General features: G+C 48.1%; 1 protein-coding gene across 12 annotated transcripts in view; it reads left to right on the top strand.

Annotated features, from left to right (window-relative positions):
* The window catches only part of chd9 (chromodomain helicase DNA binding protein 9), a 72,925-nt gene that overhangs the window by 30,670 nt on the left and 21,492 nt on the right, over window positions 1-20,763 (top strand). For all 12 annotated transcript variants that reach the window (XM_036544102.1, XM_036544100.1, XM_036544092.1 and 9 more), the window contains 13 exons: window positions 9,205-9,313; window positions 10,341-10,487; window positions 11,153-11,221; window positions 11,372-11,427; window positions 12,039-12,156; window positions 12,299-12,385; window positions 12,709-12,846; window positions 13,469-13,590; window positions 15,023-15,266; window positions 16,994-17,170; window positions 17,544-17,687; window positions 18,071-18,326; window positions 19,792-20,002. In XM_036544102.1, the coding sequence (XP_036399995.1) occupies window positions 9,205-9,313; window positions 10,341-10,487; window positions 11,153-11,221; window positions 11,372-11,427; window positions 12,039-12,156; window positions 12,299-12,385; window positions 12,709-12,846; window positions 13,469-13,590; window positions 15,023-15,266; window positions 16,994-17,170; window positions 17,544-17,687; window positions 18,071-18,326; window positions 19,792-20,002 (1,878 nt within the window). The remainder of the gene's footprint in view (window positions 1-9,204; window positions 9,314-10,340; window positions 10,488-11,152; window positions 11,222-11,371; window positions 11,428-12,038; window positions 12,157-12,298; window positions 12,386-12,708; window positions 12,847-13,468; window positions 13,591-15,022; window positions 15,267-16,993; window positions 17,171-17,543; window positions 17,688-18,070; window positions 18,327-19,791; window positions 20,003-20,763) is intronic.

The raw sequence follows: 20,763 nt of genomic DNA, 5'->3' as shown, positions 1-20,763 counted from the left end.
TCTGCAGTGTATTGCGTACTCTACAAAGCTCCCTCCGCTCTGTAGTGTGGCGTACAGCGTGTGGGGGCGGCTCAGCGTGTCAGAGTAACACGGAGGTGGGTACAGCAGCATGGGACTCGGCGTTTGTCCCAGATAATGGAGACTGCAGGAGTAAATGCCGCTCTGTGGAGGCTCGGTGGCAGCGCGCACCGCCCAGGTTTTCCTTCATGAAACATTAATGCGTGCCTCCTACCGCAGAGGCACTAACCTTCCCGAGGAGTCATCACTCCAGAGTGCGCCGTGCGCTCCCTGCATGCTGATGCCGCGGCGGCCGCCCCGTGGGGGTGGGGGTGGGGGGGGGGTTTAGGAGGCAAGGAGGCGTTAACACCGCTGCCGCGCCGAGGGGACCCACGTGAAGGATGAGAGCGGCGGGATCGGGCTGCGCGCAGGAACTGAAAGAGGCTGCAGCGGGCAAGACCGATCCCCCCCTTTAAACTTTAAACTGCCCTCAATGCAACAGTGCAGCATAGCAGTAAGGAGCAGGACTTGTAACCGAAAGGTTGCCGGTTCGATTCCCTGCTAGGGCACTGCTGCTGTACCCTTGGGCAAGGTGCCTAACCCAGAATTGCCCAGTAAATATCCAGCTGTATAAGTAGGTAACATGAAAAATAACTGTAACCTATGTAAGTCACTCAGGATAAGAGCGGCTGCTCAGTGCCCATAATGTAATGTAATGCTCTTTCCATATTTGTCATAATATACAAGCCTTTCCATCTTAAGTAAAGATGTGTAAGGTGATTTTGTTTCAACCTAATTTTGTCTTGAAGCTGGGCAGCGTCTTTGTGAGGTTGACATTAAGCAGTGTTAAAGCAAGTTAATGATAACTTTAAGAAGACCTAACATCGATTTAAAACCTAAAAAACCTTTTTTTCATCCAGATGAATTCATGTAAAGTTATGTCATCCAGAGTTCACCAAAGTAACGCAATCGCCGCCGTGTTGTCAAGCTGGCAGGAGTCAGCTGCTATTTAGGGATCCTTATTTCAGTAGTAAGCGTGATAATGGTGCACCACAATCAAGACCAAGTTGAGGATAATTATCAAATGGAGGTTCTCTTGCTCCCTTCCTTGTAGTTCACTGGCCAACACTGAGCCCGAGAGAATCAGAAATGGTCATTTAGTTCAGTTTTGTGAATTTGTGTTATTCAGTGGGTAGGAGAAGAAATCCTCAGTATGGGGCTGCCATCTCTTCATTTTGATCCTTCCATTTTTCTTATCATGAGCAGGGACGTTAACGGGTAGCTGGGTTTTCAGATACTCATTAACCACTGTCTTAATTAGTAACTCCCGAAGATAAGAAAGCAATACACATTTTAAAAGAAGCATCGAAAAGCTTCACAGGGTAAAACTCAGATCAGTCCCTGGGGGAAACGCATAACACGTTCCCCTTGAAGGGTCAGTGTTTTGTTTTCAAATGATGCCTCTAGAACTTTCCACACCAGCAGAACAGCATCCCTGTGTGGAGCTGTGCACCTGTGCGAGCCGGTGGGCCTGCCCCTCCCTCCTGTGAGAGGCCGTATGTAGCTCATTTGCATCAAATTATGCCTTTCTGATCTGATTTGTGAGACTGGTCATGCCACTAGCCACTTATTTGGGGGTATTGGTTTCAGGGGGCGGGGTTACATGTTCTGGGGAACGAGCCTGCACTTAGTTGAGAGCCACGCTAGAATCTAGACTAAAGCAGAATGATCAGAGATAACGGAGCTTTTTTTGCCTTTATTTTTGAAGTGAGTTGTGATGTGGCACAGGTTGTCAGGGACCTTTTAGAGTATCAGCAAAGGCACACACAAACACCTCATAACTCAAAAGCAATAAACCTTCTATTCCTCTGGTGAGCCCACAAAACTATAATATTTGCAGTGTCATGTTTCTGATGATAAAGTTAACCATGGCTATATTGACAAAGACCACAAGAAATTGTATGACATTTTAAGTGAACGTCAGATGTAGTGAACTCAATTTCTGTTGTTGAAGTGTAAGTACTTTTTAATATTTAAAATGGGTTAATTGAATGCTAAGTGTACATCCATAATCCTGAAAAAATATGATGGCCCCTTGATGCCATTCGCCTTGTCTTTTGGTTGGTTTTTGAGATTTTTGAGATTTTGAGACTGAATGGTAATTTGTATGTACTGCAGAGTAATGTCCATTTCTTGGGTGAGGCTGTCAGGAAAATGGCCTAAGGTTGCACTGTTGCTGAAATATTTTCTTAATTGGACAAGAGGCTTGCAAGATCCCCTTTTATAAAATAGGAAATATGCTAGTAAATGTGTGTGCATTTGGGCATATACTTTTTGTGGCTGTCTGCTGTGCTCTGTAACATAGCCTACAGCGCAGAGCACTGGGATGGGTCCAGCTGGTAATACTCTTTGTTGTTCCTGCTGCACTGTTTTTATTTCCTGAAGGAGGAAGACCGTACAGTATACAAAATCCCTCCCAAATCCCAGATGCAGGGTGCTGGATTATGCTGACTATAGCAGCTGTTGACAAAACAGGATGAAGAGGTGTGGATCAGGATGTAGCAGACTGCCTGACTCCTCTGTCCTGTTCAGGCTGAGTCACTAGCCCACTCAGTACAGGGTCTCTGTCTCACCCAGTACAGAGTCTCTACCCTACTCAGTACAGGGTCTCTGTCTCACCGAGTACAGAGTCTCTACCCTACTTAGTACAGGGTCTCTGTCTCACTCAGTACCGAGTCTTTCCCCCACTCAGTACCATGTCTCAGTGTTAATTGGTATGGTGTCCCCTCTGATTCAGAGGTACAGGTCAAAATGTCACGCCTCATCTTTTATTGTGTTCCATTCAAAGTGTCCTCTACATGATCCTGAAGGCTTCCTATATGCTGAGTATATACCAGAGCTAACCGTCACCTACAGCTTACAGTAGTATAATGGATTAATTTGACACATTTTGCAAAACAATGAGTATGCAGGGAATATTCTGCAGCACTGATGTATCTGAGGGCCTGCACCTAGAAGATCCAACTACTGTGGCAGTGGGGAATTTCAAGTGCTCTTCTTCAGATCAGAATTCTTCTGTTACCTGTTAAATGCTGTCTGGTGGTGAGCTTCCATAGCATTTACAGGTCAGTGGCACATCATGGAAGGAATGAGTAAAGTTCATTCATCTGGCAATGAGAATAAAGTAGAGCAGTTTCAGCTCGACTCATGCTCCCGTGTCAAGGCCTGTCACCGGACACACGAGACGGCCCCTCCTCTGGTTACACCCAGTCAGTCCGCACGTTACGGGACAGAGAGCGCACAGTCATCCCTGTGCAAAAACAATGGGCCAGCAGCCAGGGAGGGCAGGCGAGACCAGAAGGATCCGGCCAGGGGATCAGGCAGGATCTCCTCAAGGACGGCAGAGTGCTCCTCTCAAGCCGAACAGGGAGTCGGGGGCATTTGTGTGAGGGAGAACCCAATCCCTGTCTGATTGTTTTGGTTACCCCCGCTGGTGGGTCAGTTTAATGTGCACAGCTCCGTGGGGCATGTGCAGCTGAAAAAGATCCGCTGGGGGTCTGCTTGAAGCTTACTTGTCTCTCTGGAGCTGGGGCTTATCTCTCTTTCAACCGCAGTGCGAGAGCATGGACCGCTGGATCTCCTGGAGGATTAGATGCCTTTAGCAGATATATCTGTCGGAAGATAGATGCAGTCTGCTTTCAAACACTGACCCTGGGTCGGTGTTATTCATTTTCATTTAATAGTTTGAGTCCGTATGGGTGTCAGGCAAGCTGTCCCTGGACTGGCCTGTGGGTTGTTTAGACTCCGCATTGTTGCAGAGTCGCACAGATGCTGTGCAGCTGAAGGAGTTTCCCACCTCGTCTGAATGCCGAGAGCAGCGGCTAATTGTTGTGCAGTAAAACGATGTGGAAAGCCGGTAAACTGAAACAGATGTGGGACCGTGCCCCTGTTGCAGCGGGGGTAATGGGGTCACGGCCGCGGCGGTGCGATGTTGGCGGGAGGGAGCGCGACGCCCCGCGGAGATCGACAGAGCCGCTGGGGCGACCGGCGGCGCTCGGCGCCCCGCAAACATCACAGCCTCCGCGCCGGTGGTCCCGCTAACACCACGCCCCCCGCCGCCAACCCTGCAGTTCTGGGCGTGCTGCAGGCTGTAAAATCCCGTCTGATGTGGGTTGAGAACTGCGTCTGCATCAGCCCGCCCCCCTCCCCCGCCTCAGCCCCGCCCCCTCCCTCTCTCGCCTCGCTCGCCCGCCACACACCTCCCGCAGTTTCACCCTGTCAGTCTAACGTGGTGCTGGAGCACACCCAGCCTGAGCCAGACACGTCTCGGCGCCAAGTCCTTTTATCTGAAATCCCACATTAGCACCAGATGCGCTGCTCGATGATGTCACCGATTGCGTGGTGCAAGCGCTTATCGTCATCCTGTAGCAGACGCGATCGAGGCTGCCCTTCCGCACTCTAAGGAGAAGGGCCTCGAGCTCGTGGTTCACGAGCTGATGCTCCCTTCATGTTTTCGGTCTGTTTCTGTTGATACTTCCTTTGTAGTCTGATTGAGCTGTATTTTGAGGACAGTCCATCTGCCTCCCAGACTGTAGATCATATTGCTATTAGGTAAAACACAGGTTACTGCAGCATTTTCATATCAATGAGGCGTATTAATAGTGGTCAAGGGCATTGTGCATAAGAATGATGAAAAACAATCAAGATCCCTGTGGGTGAGTGTTTATTTACCTGTGTCAGACAGACAGCGTCGTTTTTAAATTCACGTTGCACAACATCGGCCTGTTTGTTCCTCTGGTTCATGTTCAGATACACTGTTCATTATACTTTAATCCTTCAACTCTGACGCTGTGCCTGACCAGATCTACTCAAATCCATTTTAGCTCCCTGGTCACATTCACTGATTTCTGCTTGAACCATTCCTGACACAGTCTTTAAGCGCTCAGACCGCTGGACACACCTGAGTAAGATAGTGGGACACATGCATTCAAAGACAATGTAAAGACTTATGCTCAAATGCTTGATTTGAATTTGTTTCTTAAACAAATATAAATAATGTTGATGCATATGTATGAATTTCTATCCAAAAAGACTTTTAATTTAAAAAAATATTGTTTGGCTACTTTGAAGAATCTAAAATCTAAGATAGTTTTGATTTGTGTAACACATTTTTCACTGTCACTGCATAATTCCATTTTTTTTAATTTCATAGTTGTGATATCTTCACTCTAAAATGTGGAAAATAATAAAAATAAAGAAAAAACTTTCTGTGACTGGGTGTGTCCAAACGTTTGACTGGTACTTTAATGTCATAAGTATATTGGACGAGAAAAAAATGGGACCACTATATTAAGACATGCAGTTTTGTAAAACGGGGTTGTGATTGAAACTGGCCCAGTCTGCCAGCACATAGGAGCTGGCCTGGGCCTTAAAAGCCCACACTCACATCCGTCGCTACCGGGCCAACACGTGAACCGCTGAGTCATGGTGTCACTTGCAGGATGTGGTGCAATCAACCTCTTCACACTGTGACCTCACTCCCAGCAGCCCCAGGTCACATGGTCAAGTGGAAGCGTGGAGAGAGCTGTCCTCTGAATGAGTTACAGCGAGGCGAAGGGCACCCAGCGAGTCGAAGACCTTCGCCTGGTACAATGCGTCTCTCATTTGCTAAAGAATCATCCTGCTATAACTATCATTTTAAATGCTGAGACAGAGTAGAGCTGAGCAGATTGCTTATTCAGCTGGTGAATTAAGCATATACTACAGTACCATAAATGTAACAGGTTGTGGCTTGTGTTGCTTTCGGGGGGCCCCTGAGTAGGGCTGTGCTGTGCATTGGCTCCCAGAATGCACGGGGACAGTAAAGATGAATGGTGGAATGGTGACAGTTGAGATTGAGTGGCCCCCACTCTGTTTTTAAGATGCTACAATAAAGGCAGGATGGCTTGTCACTTCAGTCACCCCTGCTATGTCTTTATCAGTGTGGGAATCTCCGCTCTGAAACAGTCAGCGCGCGCGTGTGTGTGTGTGTGTGTTTGTTTTCGCACATGTGTGTGGGTGTATCGCTGTGTGTGGGGATGGGTGTGTCACTGTGGGTGTGAGAGTTACTGGTTGATTTAGCCTTGTAGTGGGTCTTGGGTGGTTAAGCGTTGCTTTTGGGGTTTGATGTGTGGATATGTAGGTTGTTAGATCATTTATGCAGTAAAAGTTCAGAACCTGCTTGAATATTAATGCCTTTACACTAAACAGGTCTCCACATGAGCTGTGGAATGGTGAGTCTGAGTCAACAAAGTTGTTCTTTTAAAGGACAGGAATATCATGAAATGAATGAGTGCACTGTTTCACAGTCTTAGTGTTCTTTAGTTTGGTTACACATTGATTATGGTATGTCATTTTGTTTTGAAGTGTGAACATTGGACGTCTGCTGTGTAATGTCCTTAAAATGCTTGCATTTATAAATATTGAAATAAATATTGAATGTATTGAATTTCTATTGCGTTGTATGTAATAATGTACTAATAATATACGTGCATACTCATGTGGACATGTGCATGTTTGTGTGACTATATATTTTCTTGTATTGGAAGCATTGTCAGTGTGGATAATCTGTTTTTAGCTCCTTTGATTTCTATCTCTGATGGATGTGATACTGCAGGGTTAGGCTTTGGTTTATGGTTTGTAACTAGTGGGTGTGGATCTGGAGGGTTAGGAGGAGGGTTTTGATTTTTAGATCTAGTGGTAGTGGATGTGGACAATTAGGGGTAGAGTTTTGATTTGTAGATCTGCTGGGTGTGGATGTGGAGGAGGGAGGGAGTGAGAAGTAGAATGTAAGATGTGAAGGCTTTGGCAGTGTGCCAGGCTGTTGGCTGGTCTCTCTAGATCTACAAAAGAGCAGGATTCCTGGGGCAGGGGAAGCCCACTACCTCTCATACATACCCACAACTGCATACATACATACACCTGTACACACACGCAGGCATATCTACACATACACACCCAGGCATACTTACAAATGCATGCGCAAGCACACACAAAAACATGGATAACCATGCACACGTACAGAAAAGCACGCAAACACATAGGTGTATGTACTCTCATACGTACACGCATGCATTCACACGGACATATGGACATGCATACACTCCTACGTACCTACCCACCAGCATACCAAACGCACACACACACACACACACACACACACACACACACACACACACACACGTACATGGAAACACCTCTGTGCTCACACCGCCCGTTCTCCTTTGACGCCGAACACGCTCACAGTTCCCTCTCATGCACTCTCCTCCCTCGCAGCCTGCAGCTGCCAACTGTGTCACTGGATCCAGAATGGGAATCTATTGCATCAGCTAAACGCGTTCTCTGTGCGCGCTGACGAAGGGGAGGGCAGGGGCGGGGGCGGGGTGGGGGGGTAATTAAGAGGGGCTGCTGCGGGGGTTCACACGCGATGCGATGCGTGCCGAGGACCGTCTGCGCAGAACTACGGCACGGGAAGAAGAGCCTCTCTGTTTGTCTGTTTGATCTTTCCTAGCGTGGCCCTCCGTGTTTCTGCCGTAGAGAAGGAAGCGGTTGCATTACGAAAAGCTCCCATTGTCCCACTGCAGTCATTTACAGCGCTCTGTTCTGTTATTCTCGGTGGCTTATGCCTCCTCTCCCGGATCTGCAGGAGCGCATAATGATACGCTCTGCCGTTCCTATCTCTGCAGGTCGGGATTCTCATAGTGAGGGTTATGAAATTCTGTTATTGTTGCAGAGAGAGTTGTGTGGAAACACGTAGCTGTAAGAGATCAATACGTGCCAGTGTTATGGGATTTTGACAGAGGTCTTTATGCTATTTTCTGTGTCTGATAGCGTTATTTGTATGTTTTTTCCAATCTGTCAATATCTCTCTTCTGAAAATGCGATGTCATGCATTGTGTCCCTATTGACAGATTTTGACATTAATAGTCAAGGTACAACAGTCATAAGTTTTCTTCCGATTTATCAAGCTGTTTTGATTTGTACTTGTAAATGTTAAATATTGCAGCTTGTGTGTCATGCTGGTTTATAATAACGTCAGTCTCAGGATGAAATTAGTGCATTTGCTTTATTCATGTAATGTTTATTAAACATTTCACTTTGATTTGAATGTACAGGCCAACCAGGAGAGGCGTAATTAAGATTACGATGATTAAGAGCAGGCGTAACGCAGTATAGACTCTGCGAGGGTAAAGGCTGTTCACAGCATGTAGCTATTAATTTTGTTGACTTTACTGTAGTTTGCAGGTGGCTGCAGAAGGAACAGGTTAGTGGCAGTGTGTCTATAGTTTCTCTTCTCTCTCAGTGAAAATGATATGAGCAAATCACTCAGTAGGAGGATGTGCTCAGACTGGCCTTATCTTCTGCCATACCTTCTCTCTGTGTCTTTGTGTCTCTGTGTTTGTGGCTTTAGCTTACCCTTTCCTCCTTATAAGCGTTCAGTTTCTGAAAGTATGCGATCCTGAGTATGGAACAGATGACCAGAACATTGCATTGCCTTGTGTGAGAGGACAGCTCTATCACTGTCTACCTTTGAGCTGAAAGGGACTGCAGCTCACTCTAGAGACGTCTTAGACTGCACTGCAGTGAAGGGCCACAGGGGGCAGCAGAGAGAGGGAGAAGAAAAGACAACATTGCAGAGAATGTCGAGAGACCGATCCACTTTGCAAGACAATGATGTGGATAAAGAGTATATCTGCATTTGCACAACTGTAAGATACACCATTCATCAATGCGATTAGGAGAAAGTAGCAGCTGAATTTCAATAGCCTGCCACCCTTCCGTTGAGGAGAAGAGGATAAGGATGCTAATAGGTTATGCTGGTGGGATCAACTGCCGCAGGTGTATGCAGGCCTGTACTTGCGGTGCAAAACACAGTCTGCAAAATACGTAAGAACCATTTTTAGCTTTGAGTGTAGGAACTGAAAATGACAGCAGTCTTATTAAATCAGGCCTCCTGCTATAATGGCAAAGACAGAAGTAGCCGTTTGCGCTTAAAAAAAAAGAAGCGAAGCTAACACACTGTGTGGGATCGCTGCCAGACCCCCACCGGGTCCTCTGGGTCCAGAGAATATTCCACTCCATTTAAACTTGTTTTTCCACCCATAACTGCACCTCATTCCCTGTGGAACAGAAGCTAATTGTTTGTCATCCCCTTCTCAACCCCTTCAGGAAAATAGTCATCAAATTCGGCAAGAAGAAGAAGAGGAAGAACGAGTCCTCAGACGAGCCGTCCGATGACGAGACGCCCGCTCGCCGCTCCTCCAAGGACGACGACTCGGTGAGGCCGTCTGCCGTGCTCCCGGGGAGAGCCTGAGCGGGGGCACACGCGTGTGCCTGATAGCGGGAGAGGCCGGGAGAGGGCCGCTCGGAGGGGGCGCACACGCACGCACGCCGGCGCGCCCTGCAGACGGAGCAGGGACGGCCGCCCTCTCCCGCTCATTCCCGCGCTCCATCTGCCCGTGAAGACCTAATTATCCCCGTTAGATCACATCCCAGGCTTAATTAAATCTCTCTGATGATGACTCATTTAGGTTGATTCGCTGGAAACGAACGCGCCGAGTACAGAGCTACGAGGCGAAGCGCGGAGGAAAAAAGCACTCGAGCTCTAGCAGAGCCAGGCTTTCGCTGTCCCCCTTCACAGACCGAATCCCCACTTCATCACTGTTAGCACGCTGACGCTGAGTGCATCTGTTTATCTATAAATTAATGCCATCAATCCCTTGACGCAAAGGGTCTCCCGAATGTGTTAGTGTATAAGAGCTGGTAATTGTATTGATAATAATTATGATGAAGATGGCGTTAGTGGTGATTATGCTGATGATGATGATGGTTGTGATGATTGAGGATGTGTCAGCCCTGTGCATCCTCCTCGCATAGTAAGAGACTGTGCATAGCCGCATTTCTTTCTCTCGTTACCTGCAGCGCGGGGAAGCCTGAAGAGGTTCTGACACAGCAGCTAAAGCACTATCAGCAAAATGTGGGCAGGCTGATGTTCTGTGAAAGATTCTGCCAGTTACAGTAGGCATCAAATGATTGCTGCCTCTCAAACCATCACATCAGCTGACACCCACGCTCCAAAGCAGGGAATGGCCACTTAAACTAACACCTTGTCTCCTCTTCTTCTTCAGTGAAGGTGGAGTAAGGAGCAGGTATATGAAGGAGAGAGTAGCTGTAGCAGGAGGGGAGGGTGTTGATCTTTTGCTGCTGTTACCTGAGGCTAGCTTGATCAGGGCTAGGGCGTGCTAGTGCCATGCGGTCCCCACACTGCCAGTCCATGTGTGAGCGTCCGCTTTGTGTCCCCTCAGAAGAGAAGATCTAGCCGGCAGGTAAAGCGAAAGAAATACGCCGAGGACGGGGAGTGCAAGGTCTCCGACGAGGAGGTCAAAGTGATCGTCAAGGCCAAGAAGACGACCACAGCCGCCCGCAAAGAGCCGGCGGTACAGCTGTTTGTGGTGAGTGCGGGTCTCTCTCGCTGACTGACCACGCTTTCATCACAGAACTGCCTGTTCTCTGTTTGACCCCGTGTTCATGGTCTGATATTACGGTCGCTGTTTGACCTTGCACTAATTGTTTCACTGTACAGTCAATGTTTGACTGCAGACTCACTCTCTGACCACATGTTCGCTGTCTGACTGCACACTCTCTTATCTGACCACCCACTCGCTGTCTGACCACATTTTTACCGCGACTGGACGCTCTCTATCTGACCGCACACTCACTGTCTGACTGAACTCTCTGAGCACATGCTCCTTACCTGACTACATGCTAACCGCCAAACTGCACGTTCACCAGTCAACCACATGATCACCACCTATGTGTACATTTACCGCCAAGTAGAACTCTCAGCTCTGGACAGCAGTCACCACCAGAACTAAAATTGCACAAAGGCACAAGACCCCACAGTTCCAGTGTGCTGTAGGTATATTTGGTCGGCTTTGAAGTGGCGCTGTTGGGAAATGGAACATACACCTAATGTGTCACGCAAAAGATGAATGAAAAACATGTATTCACTTTTTGGTTGTTTTGATTACTTAATGAGGGGACATTTAAAAAAAAAAATCTGTCATGGTAGTGCATTATTAAGATGGAAATGTAAATCCTTCCCTTTATGTCACAGGAAAACCCGAGTGAAGAGGATGCTGCTGTCGTCGACAAAATCATGTCCTCGCGAGTGGTAAAGACAGAGGTAACAGCCTTCTGCCCCTCTCAGTGCTTATCTAGAGAGAACATTCACTCTGCTCCACTGTAAAATGGTTCAGACACTTATGTGCACAGATGGTTTTTGGTTGCATTTTGTTGTATTTCCTTGTTTTAAAATACTGGTTTTCTCTCGTAGGTCTCTCCTGGGGTCGAGGTCGAAGTTGAGGAGTTCTTTGTCAAATACAAAAACTAGTAAGGCTTCTTTTGTGACGCAGGGACGCAGTGGAATTTCTGTGTTGAATGGCTTAAGCTGCATGTGTTGTATAAAGTTCTGAAGTCATTAGTCTGTAAGTGCTTGCTCCTGCATAAGCAGATTGTTAAGAGGCCTCTGATTAAGGTCCTAACATTCTATGTAGTGTTTGCAGGCCTGTCTTTCTTACAGGGCTGAAATCAGAGGCATGAAGGGAAACATCCCCTTTGATCCTTAATGTAGAATCTGTGATAAGCTTGCTGTGAATGCCGTTTATCCGCTGCTACCTATATATAGTAAATACCATTTTCCATTGCCATAATGAGTATGTTCTCTGGTGATTTATGTGCACCACAGACTAGTATGTGGCTCCCCTATCAGAGCGCTCAAAGTGCTCATTAAAGAACCTCTCATTTCTGTGAAACTGTTGAAACATTTGGTTTACTTTGTGTGCTGTTCCCCTCCCTGTCTCTCTCTGCCTGCGTTCCCCTCTGTGTTCCTCTGTTCCTATTCTCCATTCCGTGTCCCCTTGTCCCCTTGTCCCTGTGCCCCCATCCCTGTCCCTGTGTTCCCTTCCCTGTTTCCCTGTCCCTGTTCTGCCTCCCTGTCCTAGCTCCTATTTGCATTGTGAGTGGGCCACAGAACAGCAGCTGGAGAAGGACAAGAGGATCCAGCAGAAGATCAAACGCTTCAAGATTAAACAAGCACAGAGGGCGCACTTTTTCGCAGACGTAAGGCAGTCTACTGTGTGTGCGTGTGTGTGTGTGTGTGTGTGTGTGTGTGTGTGTGTACCTTTGAGAAAACAGCAGTGAGTTCTGTTCTTGGTTTTAAACAGAGGCAGGGTCAGATTAATCTTTGCCCTGTGACTTTCAGATGGAGGAGGAACCCTTCAACTCTGACTACGTGGAGGTGGACCGAGTGCTGGAAGTGTCCTACTGCGAGGATAAGGACACTGGAGAGGTAATGGAGATACGCTTCCATTGAAACTGTTAATCTCAGTGCGTTTCAGAAACCACGGAAATGTGGCCTCTCCCATTTTGGAAAGCATAGTAACACAAGACAGCCAGTCGTCTCAGTCATTAAGTCCCTGCTACACTGAAAGGAAGGAGGCAGAGGTAGGACTGTGGTAGGCGCTACCTGTGCTGCTGTGTCATAACGGGGAACAATGGTGGCAGAGCTTCCCTTCATTCCTCACGGGAGGAGAAGCAGAGGAAGCAGTTGGAGTAGGGTGGAAGGGGTCATTGACTGCGTGTGTGTGTGTGTGTGTGTGTGTGTGTCGGCAGCCGGTGGTGTACTACCTGGTGAAGTGGTGCTCCCTGCCCTATGAGGACAGCACGTGGGAGCTGAAGGAGGATGTGGACCAGAGCAAGATCGAGGAGTTTGACCAGCTGCAGGCAGCCCAGCCAGACTCCCGCAGGGTGGTAAGGCCCCCCTCCCTCCTCACACTCCACTGAGGCTCTCAGGACAGGGTGCCCGTACCCCTCTCCTCAGGATACTCTAGATGCACACAGAGGATATTTGGGATAAACAGTCCAGTAGAACATTTCACTGAATGTACTATTCATCCATCAGTCTGTTTTTTCAATTATGTCCTATTAAATTCCATACCTCTGCATTCTCCTGAGACTAAATTGAAAAGAACAAAGCCAAAAAAAGAGCTGCGTATGTGTACTGTGAAGTGCGACTTCAAATTGTTAATGAATTAAATTGAGGTGAGTGAGCAGTGTTGGATTTTCAATGCAGTTGATGTACGCAGTGTGTTTCAGCATTTGGTTCGGGGACCATTTTCTTAACAGTTTGGGAACCACTTTGCTAGCTGTAGCAATTCAGAACCTAAGGCTTGAATAATAACATAACATAATAAAATGTTTCCTTAATTTCTAAACCGCTCATCTTGCCCATATGTGTATATTTTTACTTAGCAGCAGCAAATTGCCTGTCTTGCACACAGATTCCCTGTCTGGGTCTGGGTCCTCCCGCCCAGATAATTCAGACAGTGCGCTGACGCTGTAGCATCTCTCCCTGTTCCTCTCTGTCACACAGGAGCGGCCGCCCGCGTCTCACTGGAAGAAGAGAGAGCAGTCACGGGAATACCGCAATGGAAACAGCCTCAGGGACTACCAGCTGGAGGGAGTGAACTGGCTCCTCTTCAACTGGTACAACAGGTCAGTGGTGTTTGGGTGGGGGTGGGGGCTTTGGGGGGCGGGCCTGCCCCGGAGCACCACGTCACGTGCGGCCGGCAACCAGTGAGCGGCACAGAGAAGGGCCCGCTGAAGCGTTTGCCTGAAAAACGTGTCTCTGCAGACAGAAGTTTAGAACAAGCCCACTGTCTGAACCAAGGCAACGGTCATTCTCAATTCTCACGCATTATACACGGTACATGCTAGTGCTTTTTTCCCAAGGTTTTTTTTTTTTTTTGTTCTGAGTTTTGCTTGAGTCTCGGGGTCATTTTTTTCCCCTAATATTCTGTTGACTGCAAAAGACCTTTGTGTAAAAAAATACCCAACAAATTTCATCAGTTTAAAGTTTTAAGTTTTAACAAAGCTGGCGTTTGCTTGCTGAATAATCCCAGCTGTGTTGAAAGTGAGAAAATATGCATGTGTTTTTTTTTCCTTTTTTTCCCTCTGAAGCAGCGAGATTCCTGGGATGCTATTCTAATCACCGTTAGACATGCAGGCTCTCTGTGTGGCGTTAACTCGTGTTGTGCAACACAGCATACCTGCAACCGTAACCAGTCATGACAGCCAGGAAAACTGCCCGCAGTGACATTAACTGCTGCTAAATGTTTTTGGAAAAGCGGGAGTGGAACTCCCAGCCACTGTGGGCAGTTTAGTAGTCTGGAAAACAACATTCCTTACGACAGTCACAATGTGAGTTTGTCTGCACGTGCGTCTGTGTACGGCTGATTACAGTGTGGCTTAAACAGGGCGTGTCTTAAAACGGAAAACATGTCGCAGCGCGTGAACTGGAAACCCCCAAAGGAAAATGAGGAGACTAAGGAAAGGACAGGAATATAGACATAGATGCAGACAAAGCTTTGCTTCAAGTCTGGTTACGTGAATTGTGTAGGTAAAGGCAAAGATCTTGTATGAGTTCTGACTCCATGGGTCACTCATTGAATGTCTTTCCACATGGTGCAGGTGCCAATTAGTGTCAGCTGCTCTTAGTTAAGTTTATGTTAAATGAAGAGCCCCTGTGCAAGGCAGGCTCTGTGTGATCCTTACCACACTAGTGGCACCTGGCCTCTCCACCATGTCTGTCCCTTACTGCTGGCAGGAGGAGAAGAGAGGAGAAGGAAGAGTCCAATAAAGCCTCTTCATCTTCACTTAGACAGGAAACACTTGTGATGTGGGAGGCTTAACACTCAATGACATCAAAGTGTTTACCCATATGAGCTCTGTAAAAGGACTGGTCCCCCCTGACCCATGGGTGCAGTCTGGTGTCAAAGCTGTCAAATCAGAAGGACCCCCCCTCACACACATATGGGAAGGAGGGGGGAGGTGATGGACCCCGACGGGCTGGGTCATCTTTTTCCATCGGAACCCGTGGGACATTTCGGCTAGACCGCTTCTCTCTCTGTCCCCCCCCATCCTGCAGGCGCAACTGCATCCTGGCTGACGAAATGGGTCTGGGAAAAACCATCCAGTCCATCACATTCCTGGAGGAGATCCACCGCACGGGGATCCGGGGCCCCTTCCTCATCATCGCCCCGCTCTCCACCATCGCCAACTGGGAGCGCGAGTTCCGCACCTGGACCCACCTGAACGTCATCGTGTACCACGGCAGCGGGGTCAGCCGGCAGATGCTGCAGCAGTACGAGATGTACTTCAGAGACGCGCAGGTAGGGGGCTCGAGGTGGCACACATGTGCAAAGGCGAACCGGCATGCGCACAGGAGCGAGCGGTCACTCACATACGGGAATGAAGCGGCACTCGCCCACAGGCCCAAACCCTCAGTCACACACAAGCCCAGTCAGTCACACACAAGCCCAGTCAGTCTCACACAAGCCCAGTCAGTCACACACAAGCCCAGTCAGTCTCACACAAGCCCAGTCAGTCACACACAAGCCCAGTCAGTCTCACACAAGCCCAGTCAGTCACACACAAACCCAGTCACTCACACACAAACCCACTCACACACAGGCACACACCCAGTAACTCACACACAGGAGCGAACCCTCACTCACACACAAACCCAGTCACTCACTCACAGGTGCAAACTATCACTCACACACAAGCCCAAACCCAGCCACACATACAGACACAAACAATCACTCACCCACGGTCATGATCTCAATCATTCACACACCATTATTAAGGTGATTTTTCTGTGTGGGCGATAGCAGAAATGTATCCTTAAGTCCCGAGGAAGAGAAGAAGCAGCAGTGTCAGGAGATTGCAGTGTGCATTAGAGATGTACCATCAATACTGGCTTTGCTTTACCAATTTCAATCGGTATGATGAGTCTCAACTGATCTGCTCAATTACAGTTGAATCCAGTTGATTGCATTGATTCAAAATTAATTAACTCTGATCTCATATCAATTGAAATGTGACTGTTTCTTGTTCTTTTGCCTTACAAATAGGATTAGAAACATTCATTTGCTTTGACTCATCTTTGAAAGGAAGGTTTATTTCAGTAGCCAAATGATAACAGTGCTGATAGAGAGTAATTTTCACATGAAGCTGCAGTGTTGGCACGTTATCTCTGCCTTATTGTGTGGTATTAGTTGTATTGAATTTTCTGGATCACAGTAAATGGAACCGGCACATTTCAGAGATAACCCCTGTACAATATTGTGCTATATTACACATATAATGCATGGCTGTTAATCCAGAGGAGCTTGCAGGGAGGAAGTGAGAGAGAGAGGGAGAGAGAGAGAGACAGAGAGAAAGGGAGAGAGGGAGAGGAAGAGACAGAGAGGGAGAGAGAGAGAGAGATACAGAGAGTGGAAGTCAGTCAGACAGGCGCTGGAGCCATAGGCTTCCAGGCCAGGGCACTCTCGCATGCTGCCTTCTCCCTGCGTCAGCAGCTTTGAACCTTCACAGATGAAGCGGCAGGACAGCAGAGCGAGCCACCAGGCTGGCTCAGAGGCAGATTACACTGTCCCTGTGTCCCCTTACTGCATCGCACGCCACAGAAAGAGCAACAGGAGTTAGGGGACCCCTGGAGAGACCCAGTCTGCTCTCAGTGTAGGACAGCAAACTGAAGAGTAGACTTTGCTATCCGTTCCCTAGAATTGGTTTCCTTTGTTTGAAAAGGAGCCAGTTAAAATCCAAACGCTGACTCACCCCCATTGTACTTATAAATATCCCAATCAGATATGATATCTATTTGAGGAAGAAAAAGAGTGGAGAATAAAAATACACTCTTGTGTTTCCCAGGTATTGTGCGATTCCAGGAGCCCCAAAGTCCTTCCAATTCTTTGGATTGGTCGCCTGGTTCATGACTAAGGATTACAGAACAGCATTCACATTAAATAAAGCTAGATCTCTGCAGGGTGCATATGCGAGTCCATACCATGTGGATTTATGTGCATTTATGAACACATCCATGTTCCCCTCGCAGGGTCGCGTGATCCGGGGGGCCTACAGGTTCCAGGCCATCATCACCACCTTCGAGATGATCCTGGGCGGCTGCCCTGAGCTCAATGCCATCGAGTGGCGCTGCGTCATCATTGACGAGGCCCACCGCCTCAAGAACAAGAACTGCAAGCTGCTGGAGGGCTTCAAGCTCATGAACCTGGTACTGCGTGCGCTCTACAGCACACCAATTTTCTCACTGCAGAATTAGCACTGATCTCCAGATAGTGAACCCCTGTTAAACCTGACTTTCTGGACTTTTGAGCCAATGCTGCTCTCATTTGCATAATAACACTTGGAGGCATAATCATCGTGATCTCTTTTATCACCTGCCATTTTCCAAAGCAAAATGTAAGGTCTTACTAAGGTCTGTTTTCAGATAGTGCCCACCGGTAGCATAGTCATAATAGTAGTCTCTAATAGTATGTTGTGTTGCTCTGGTTTCGAGGGGCGTGAGGTTGCCTGTCAGATGAAGCGCCAGAACCGAGTGCCACTTGGGTTAATTCCTCCGCCTCATCTCTCTTGTCCTGCTCCAGGAGCACAAGGTCCTCCTGACGGGCACTCCTCTGCAGAACACGGTGGAGGAGCTCTTCAGCCTGCTGCACTTCCTGGAACCCACACGCTTCCCCTCAGAGACCACCTTCCTGCAGGAGTTCGGAGACCTCAAGACCGAGGAGCAGGTGGGAGCTCCAGAACTCCATGGTCTAATTGGCCTTCTACAGTAATATCCTGACTTATAGGTTGGAGGTGGGAGACGGGCCACATGAGGAGCACCACCACGCATAGCTGAACACCAGTCACATTGTGCTGTTGGAGAGCTGCAATTTATATTAACATTAGATTATTTACATTATTGACAGTTAGCAGACGCTCTTATCCAGAGCGACTTACAGTTTTTATCCATTCATACAGCTGTATATTTACTGATGCAATTGCGGGTTAAGTACCTTGCCCAAGGGCAGCAGTGCCCTTGCGGGGGAATGGAGCCAGTAACTTTTTGGTTACAAGCCCTGCTCCTTATCGCTGTGAACTACTATCCCCTTCTTTGTCCGTTTCTTTGCAGGTCCAGAAACTGCAGGCCATCTTGAAGCCCATGATGCTGAGGAGGCTCAAGGAGGATGTGGAGAAGAAGCTGGCACCCAAGGAGGAGACCATCATCGAGGTGGAGCTCACCAACATCCAGAAGAAGTACTACCGCGCCATCCTGGAGAAGAACTTCGCCTTCCTGGCCAAGGGCGCTGGCCAAGCCAACGTGCCCAACCTGGTCAACACCATGATGGAGCTGCGCAAGTGCTGTAACCACCCCTACCTCATCAAAGGTACAGTGTCACACCAGTACCCATACCACATCCAGTGTTCAGTATACACACCGTCACCACCCCTACCTCATCAAAGGTGCAGTGTTTACACTGTACCACCTTTACCACAAGCACCCCCTGACAGAGAGACCACACTTACCTTCCTGCCTCTACCCCATCCAGAGTTTGCTGCTTCGCTACTACTTCACCCCAGAAACCATTGTCTCCTCACAGTTTATCTAACCTTAATGAGTTCCATCTGAGGGGAAGAAATCTACTCATCCCGCATGCCCGTTAGTCTGACACTAAAAATGACTGTGGCTTAGATGGTATCCAGTTACAGCCATGTTATCTGTAAACCTTGCTAAAGGTGTCAAAGGAATTCATAGACAATGGTTAAAGCAACATTGTTGGAATTACAGCCAAGTGGAAGTTTGCTTAGCTTTAAACCTGAATCAGTACTCACATGGAGTTTGACATGCATCAGTCAGAAAAATTGACTTATCAATATAAGGTTTCAGGGTTGTTACCCGAGGGGAATACTCTTATTGTACCCTTGAGGAAAGTATATACTAAATCGCCTCTGTAAATATCCAAGAGGGGTCACATGTAAAATGCAAGCTTTGTTAGGGCCTCTCTAAATAACTCTGAGAGCCTAACAACCAATAAATAATGCAAACGCACGTGTGGCACTGGGGCCTAGCTCTCTCATCGCTGAGTCAGAGTGTCCACCATCCGGGTGACTCAGACTGTGTGGGTCTGCGGGCTGCAGTCCTACCTCTGCCTCCTTGCCTCCTCCACTGTATGCCCCCCCCCCCCCCCCCCCCCCCACCCCTTCCCCTGCTGGCTGAGTCAGCCATGTCTGCCTGAATCTCAGAGCCATCCCGGGGAGAGCAGGCCCAGGTCAGCGGCAGCCGCCAGACAAACTCTGTCTGACGCTGTCCTCCACGAGGGACGCGCCGCCCTGCTCTCAGCCACCGGCCTTAAAGGTCACCGATCTGACTGCGCTGTGTGTGCTTTTAGCCACCCTCCTGGTATCCACGGAGATAGAGGTGCCTGTTTATTCCGATGAGCGTGGGCGTCGTGTTGTAAGCTCTCTTCGCATGATAGCAGCGTCTCTTTGGATTTGGATCTGGCTGATTTTTTCCCCGCGCCATTAGAGCAAGGGGGTGGGTCAGCTGCAGTTACACCACCTCGTGCTCCAGTGTTGAAGAACTAAAAAGACATTTTGTCTAGTGATTTCTGCTGCTCTTGCATTGTGGTGCCACAGTGCACTGTGGCTCCTGAGATCCTTAGGGAAGCAGATGCCAGTGGTCTGTCTCAGTTTAGTAGTGGGATAATGCAAGGCCATGTGCTTGCAGTGCTAAGTGATGGATTGGGATCAGGATGAGTTTAGTTACGGAATCTGGAAGCTGTGATCTGTGTCGATGCGGAGTGTAAGTGGTGAGATGCTGTTCTAACAGTGTCCCATTCTGTTTTCTCGCAGGGGCCGAGGAGAAGATCTTGGAGGACTTCCGGGAGGTGTACAACCCAGCCGCTCCGGACTTCCACCTACAGGCCATGGTGCAGTCGGCAGGCAAGCTGGTCCTCATAGACAAGCTGCTGCCCAAGATGAAGGCGGGAGGCCACAAGGTGCTCATCTTCTCCCAGATGGTGCGTTGTCTGGACATCCTGGAGGACTTCCTTATCCAGCGGAGGTAATGTTCCTCAGAGCGCACTGATCGGGAGCCCAGTGTTTTCTCACCTTACATATCTGACCACAGGAGCTCTATTCAAGAAGCAGACATAGGGGGCAGCAGAGGGCCTTTTGGAACCGTGCGGATATCACCTGAAGACTGACATGTGATCAGTTCTTCCTGTTTGTTTCATGATTCAAGGTTGCAACAGGTTAAAGTGCTGAAATTGTGCACATCTGTTGAAGCGCCAATTAAATTGTGTGTGTGAGTTCTTGGACAAAACTAGTTTTTGAGAATGTGCATGGTGACCAGTTTTGAGAATGGTGTTAAATTTAACATTGTAATCTGTGATTCCGCTATATACTGTCTTAATTTGACCTCCTTTTAAGCACTGAAAACCTGTTTGATTTTCCGAGCAGTGAGCGTAAATTAGCATTAGAGTAATTTAAATTCACTTCTCATTGCTTACCATTTTGTAGTCTTTATTTGGGAGGCCAGTGTCCACTGTATGCCAAAGCTGAAAATTATCTCTCATTGTAACCAGTCCAGTGAAATAGTATGAAGGATAATAATGAAAACGTGTATCATTTAGTGGGAATGTACTGGAATGAGAGGGTTAGTAATAATATGCTGTCACCGAGGGCTTCCTTCTCCCTCTACTTCATCTATTCCCTGCCTTTTCTTACAGCTTTGGCAGGTAGTAAGAAAAGAAATGAACTGGGTATAAACAGAGAGAGAAAGAGGTGGCGCAGAGCCTAGCTGGGGTTCATCAGGAGGTCACA

This window comes from Megalops cyprinoides, chromosome 13 (assembly GCF_013368585.1).
Source record: "Megalops cyprinoides isolate fMegCyp1 chromosome 13, fMegCyp1.pri, whole genome shotgun sequence".
Classification (NCBI taxonomy): domain Eukaryota; kingdom Metazoa; phylum Chordata; class Actinopteri; order Elopiformes; family Megalopidae; genus Megalops; species Megalops cyprinoides.
Note: the sequence above shows the minus strand (reverse complement) of the source record. Positions and strands in the feature narration are given on the sequence as shown.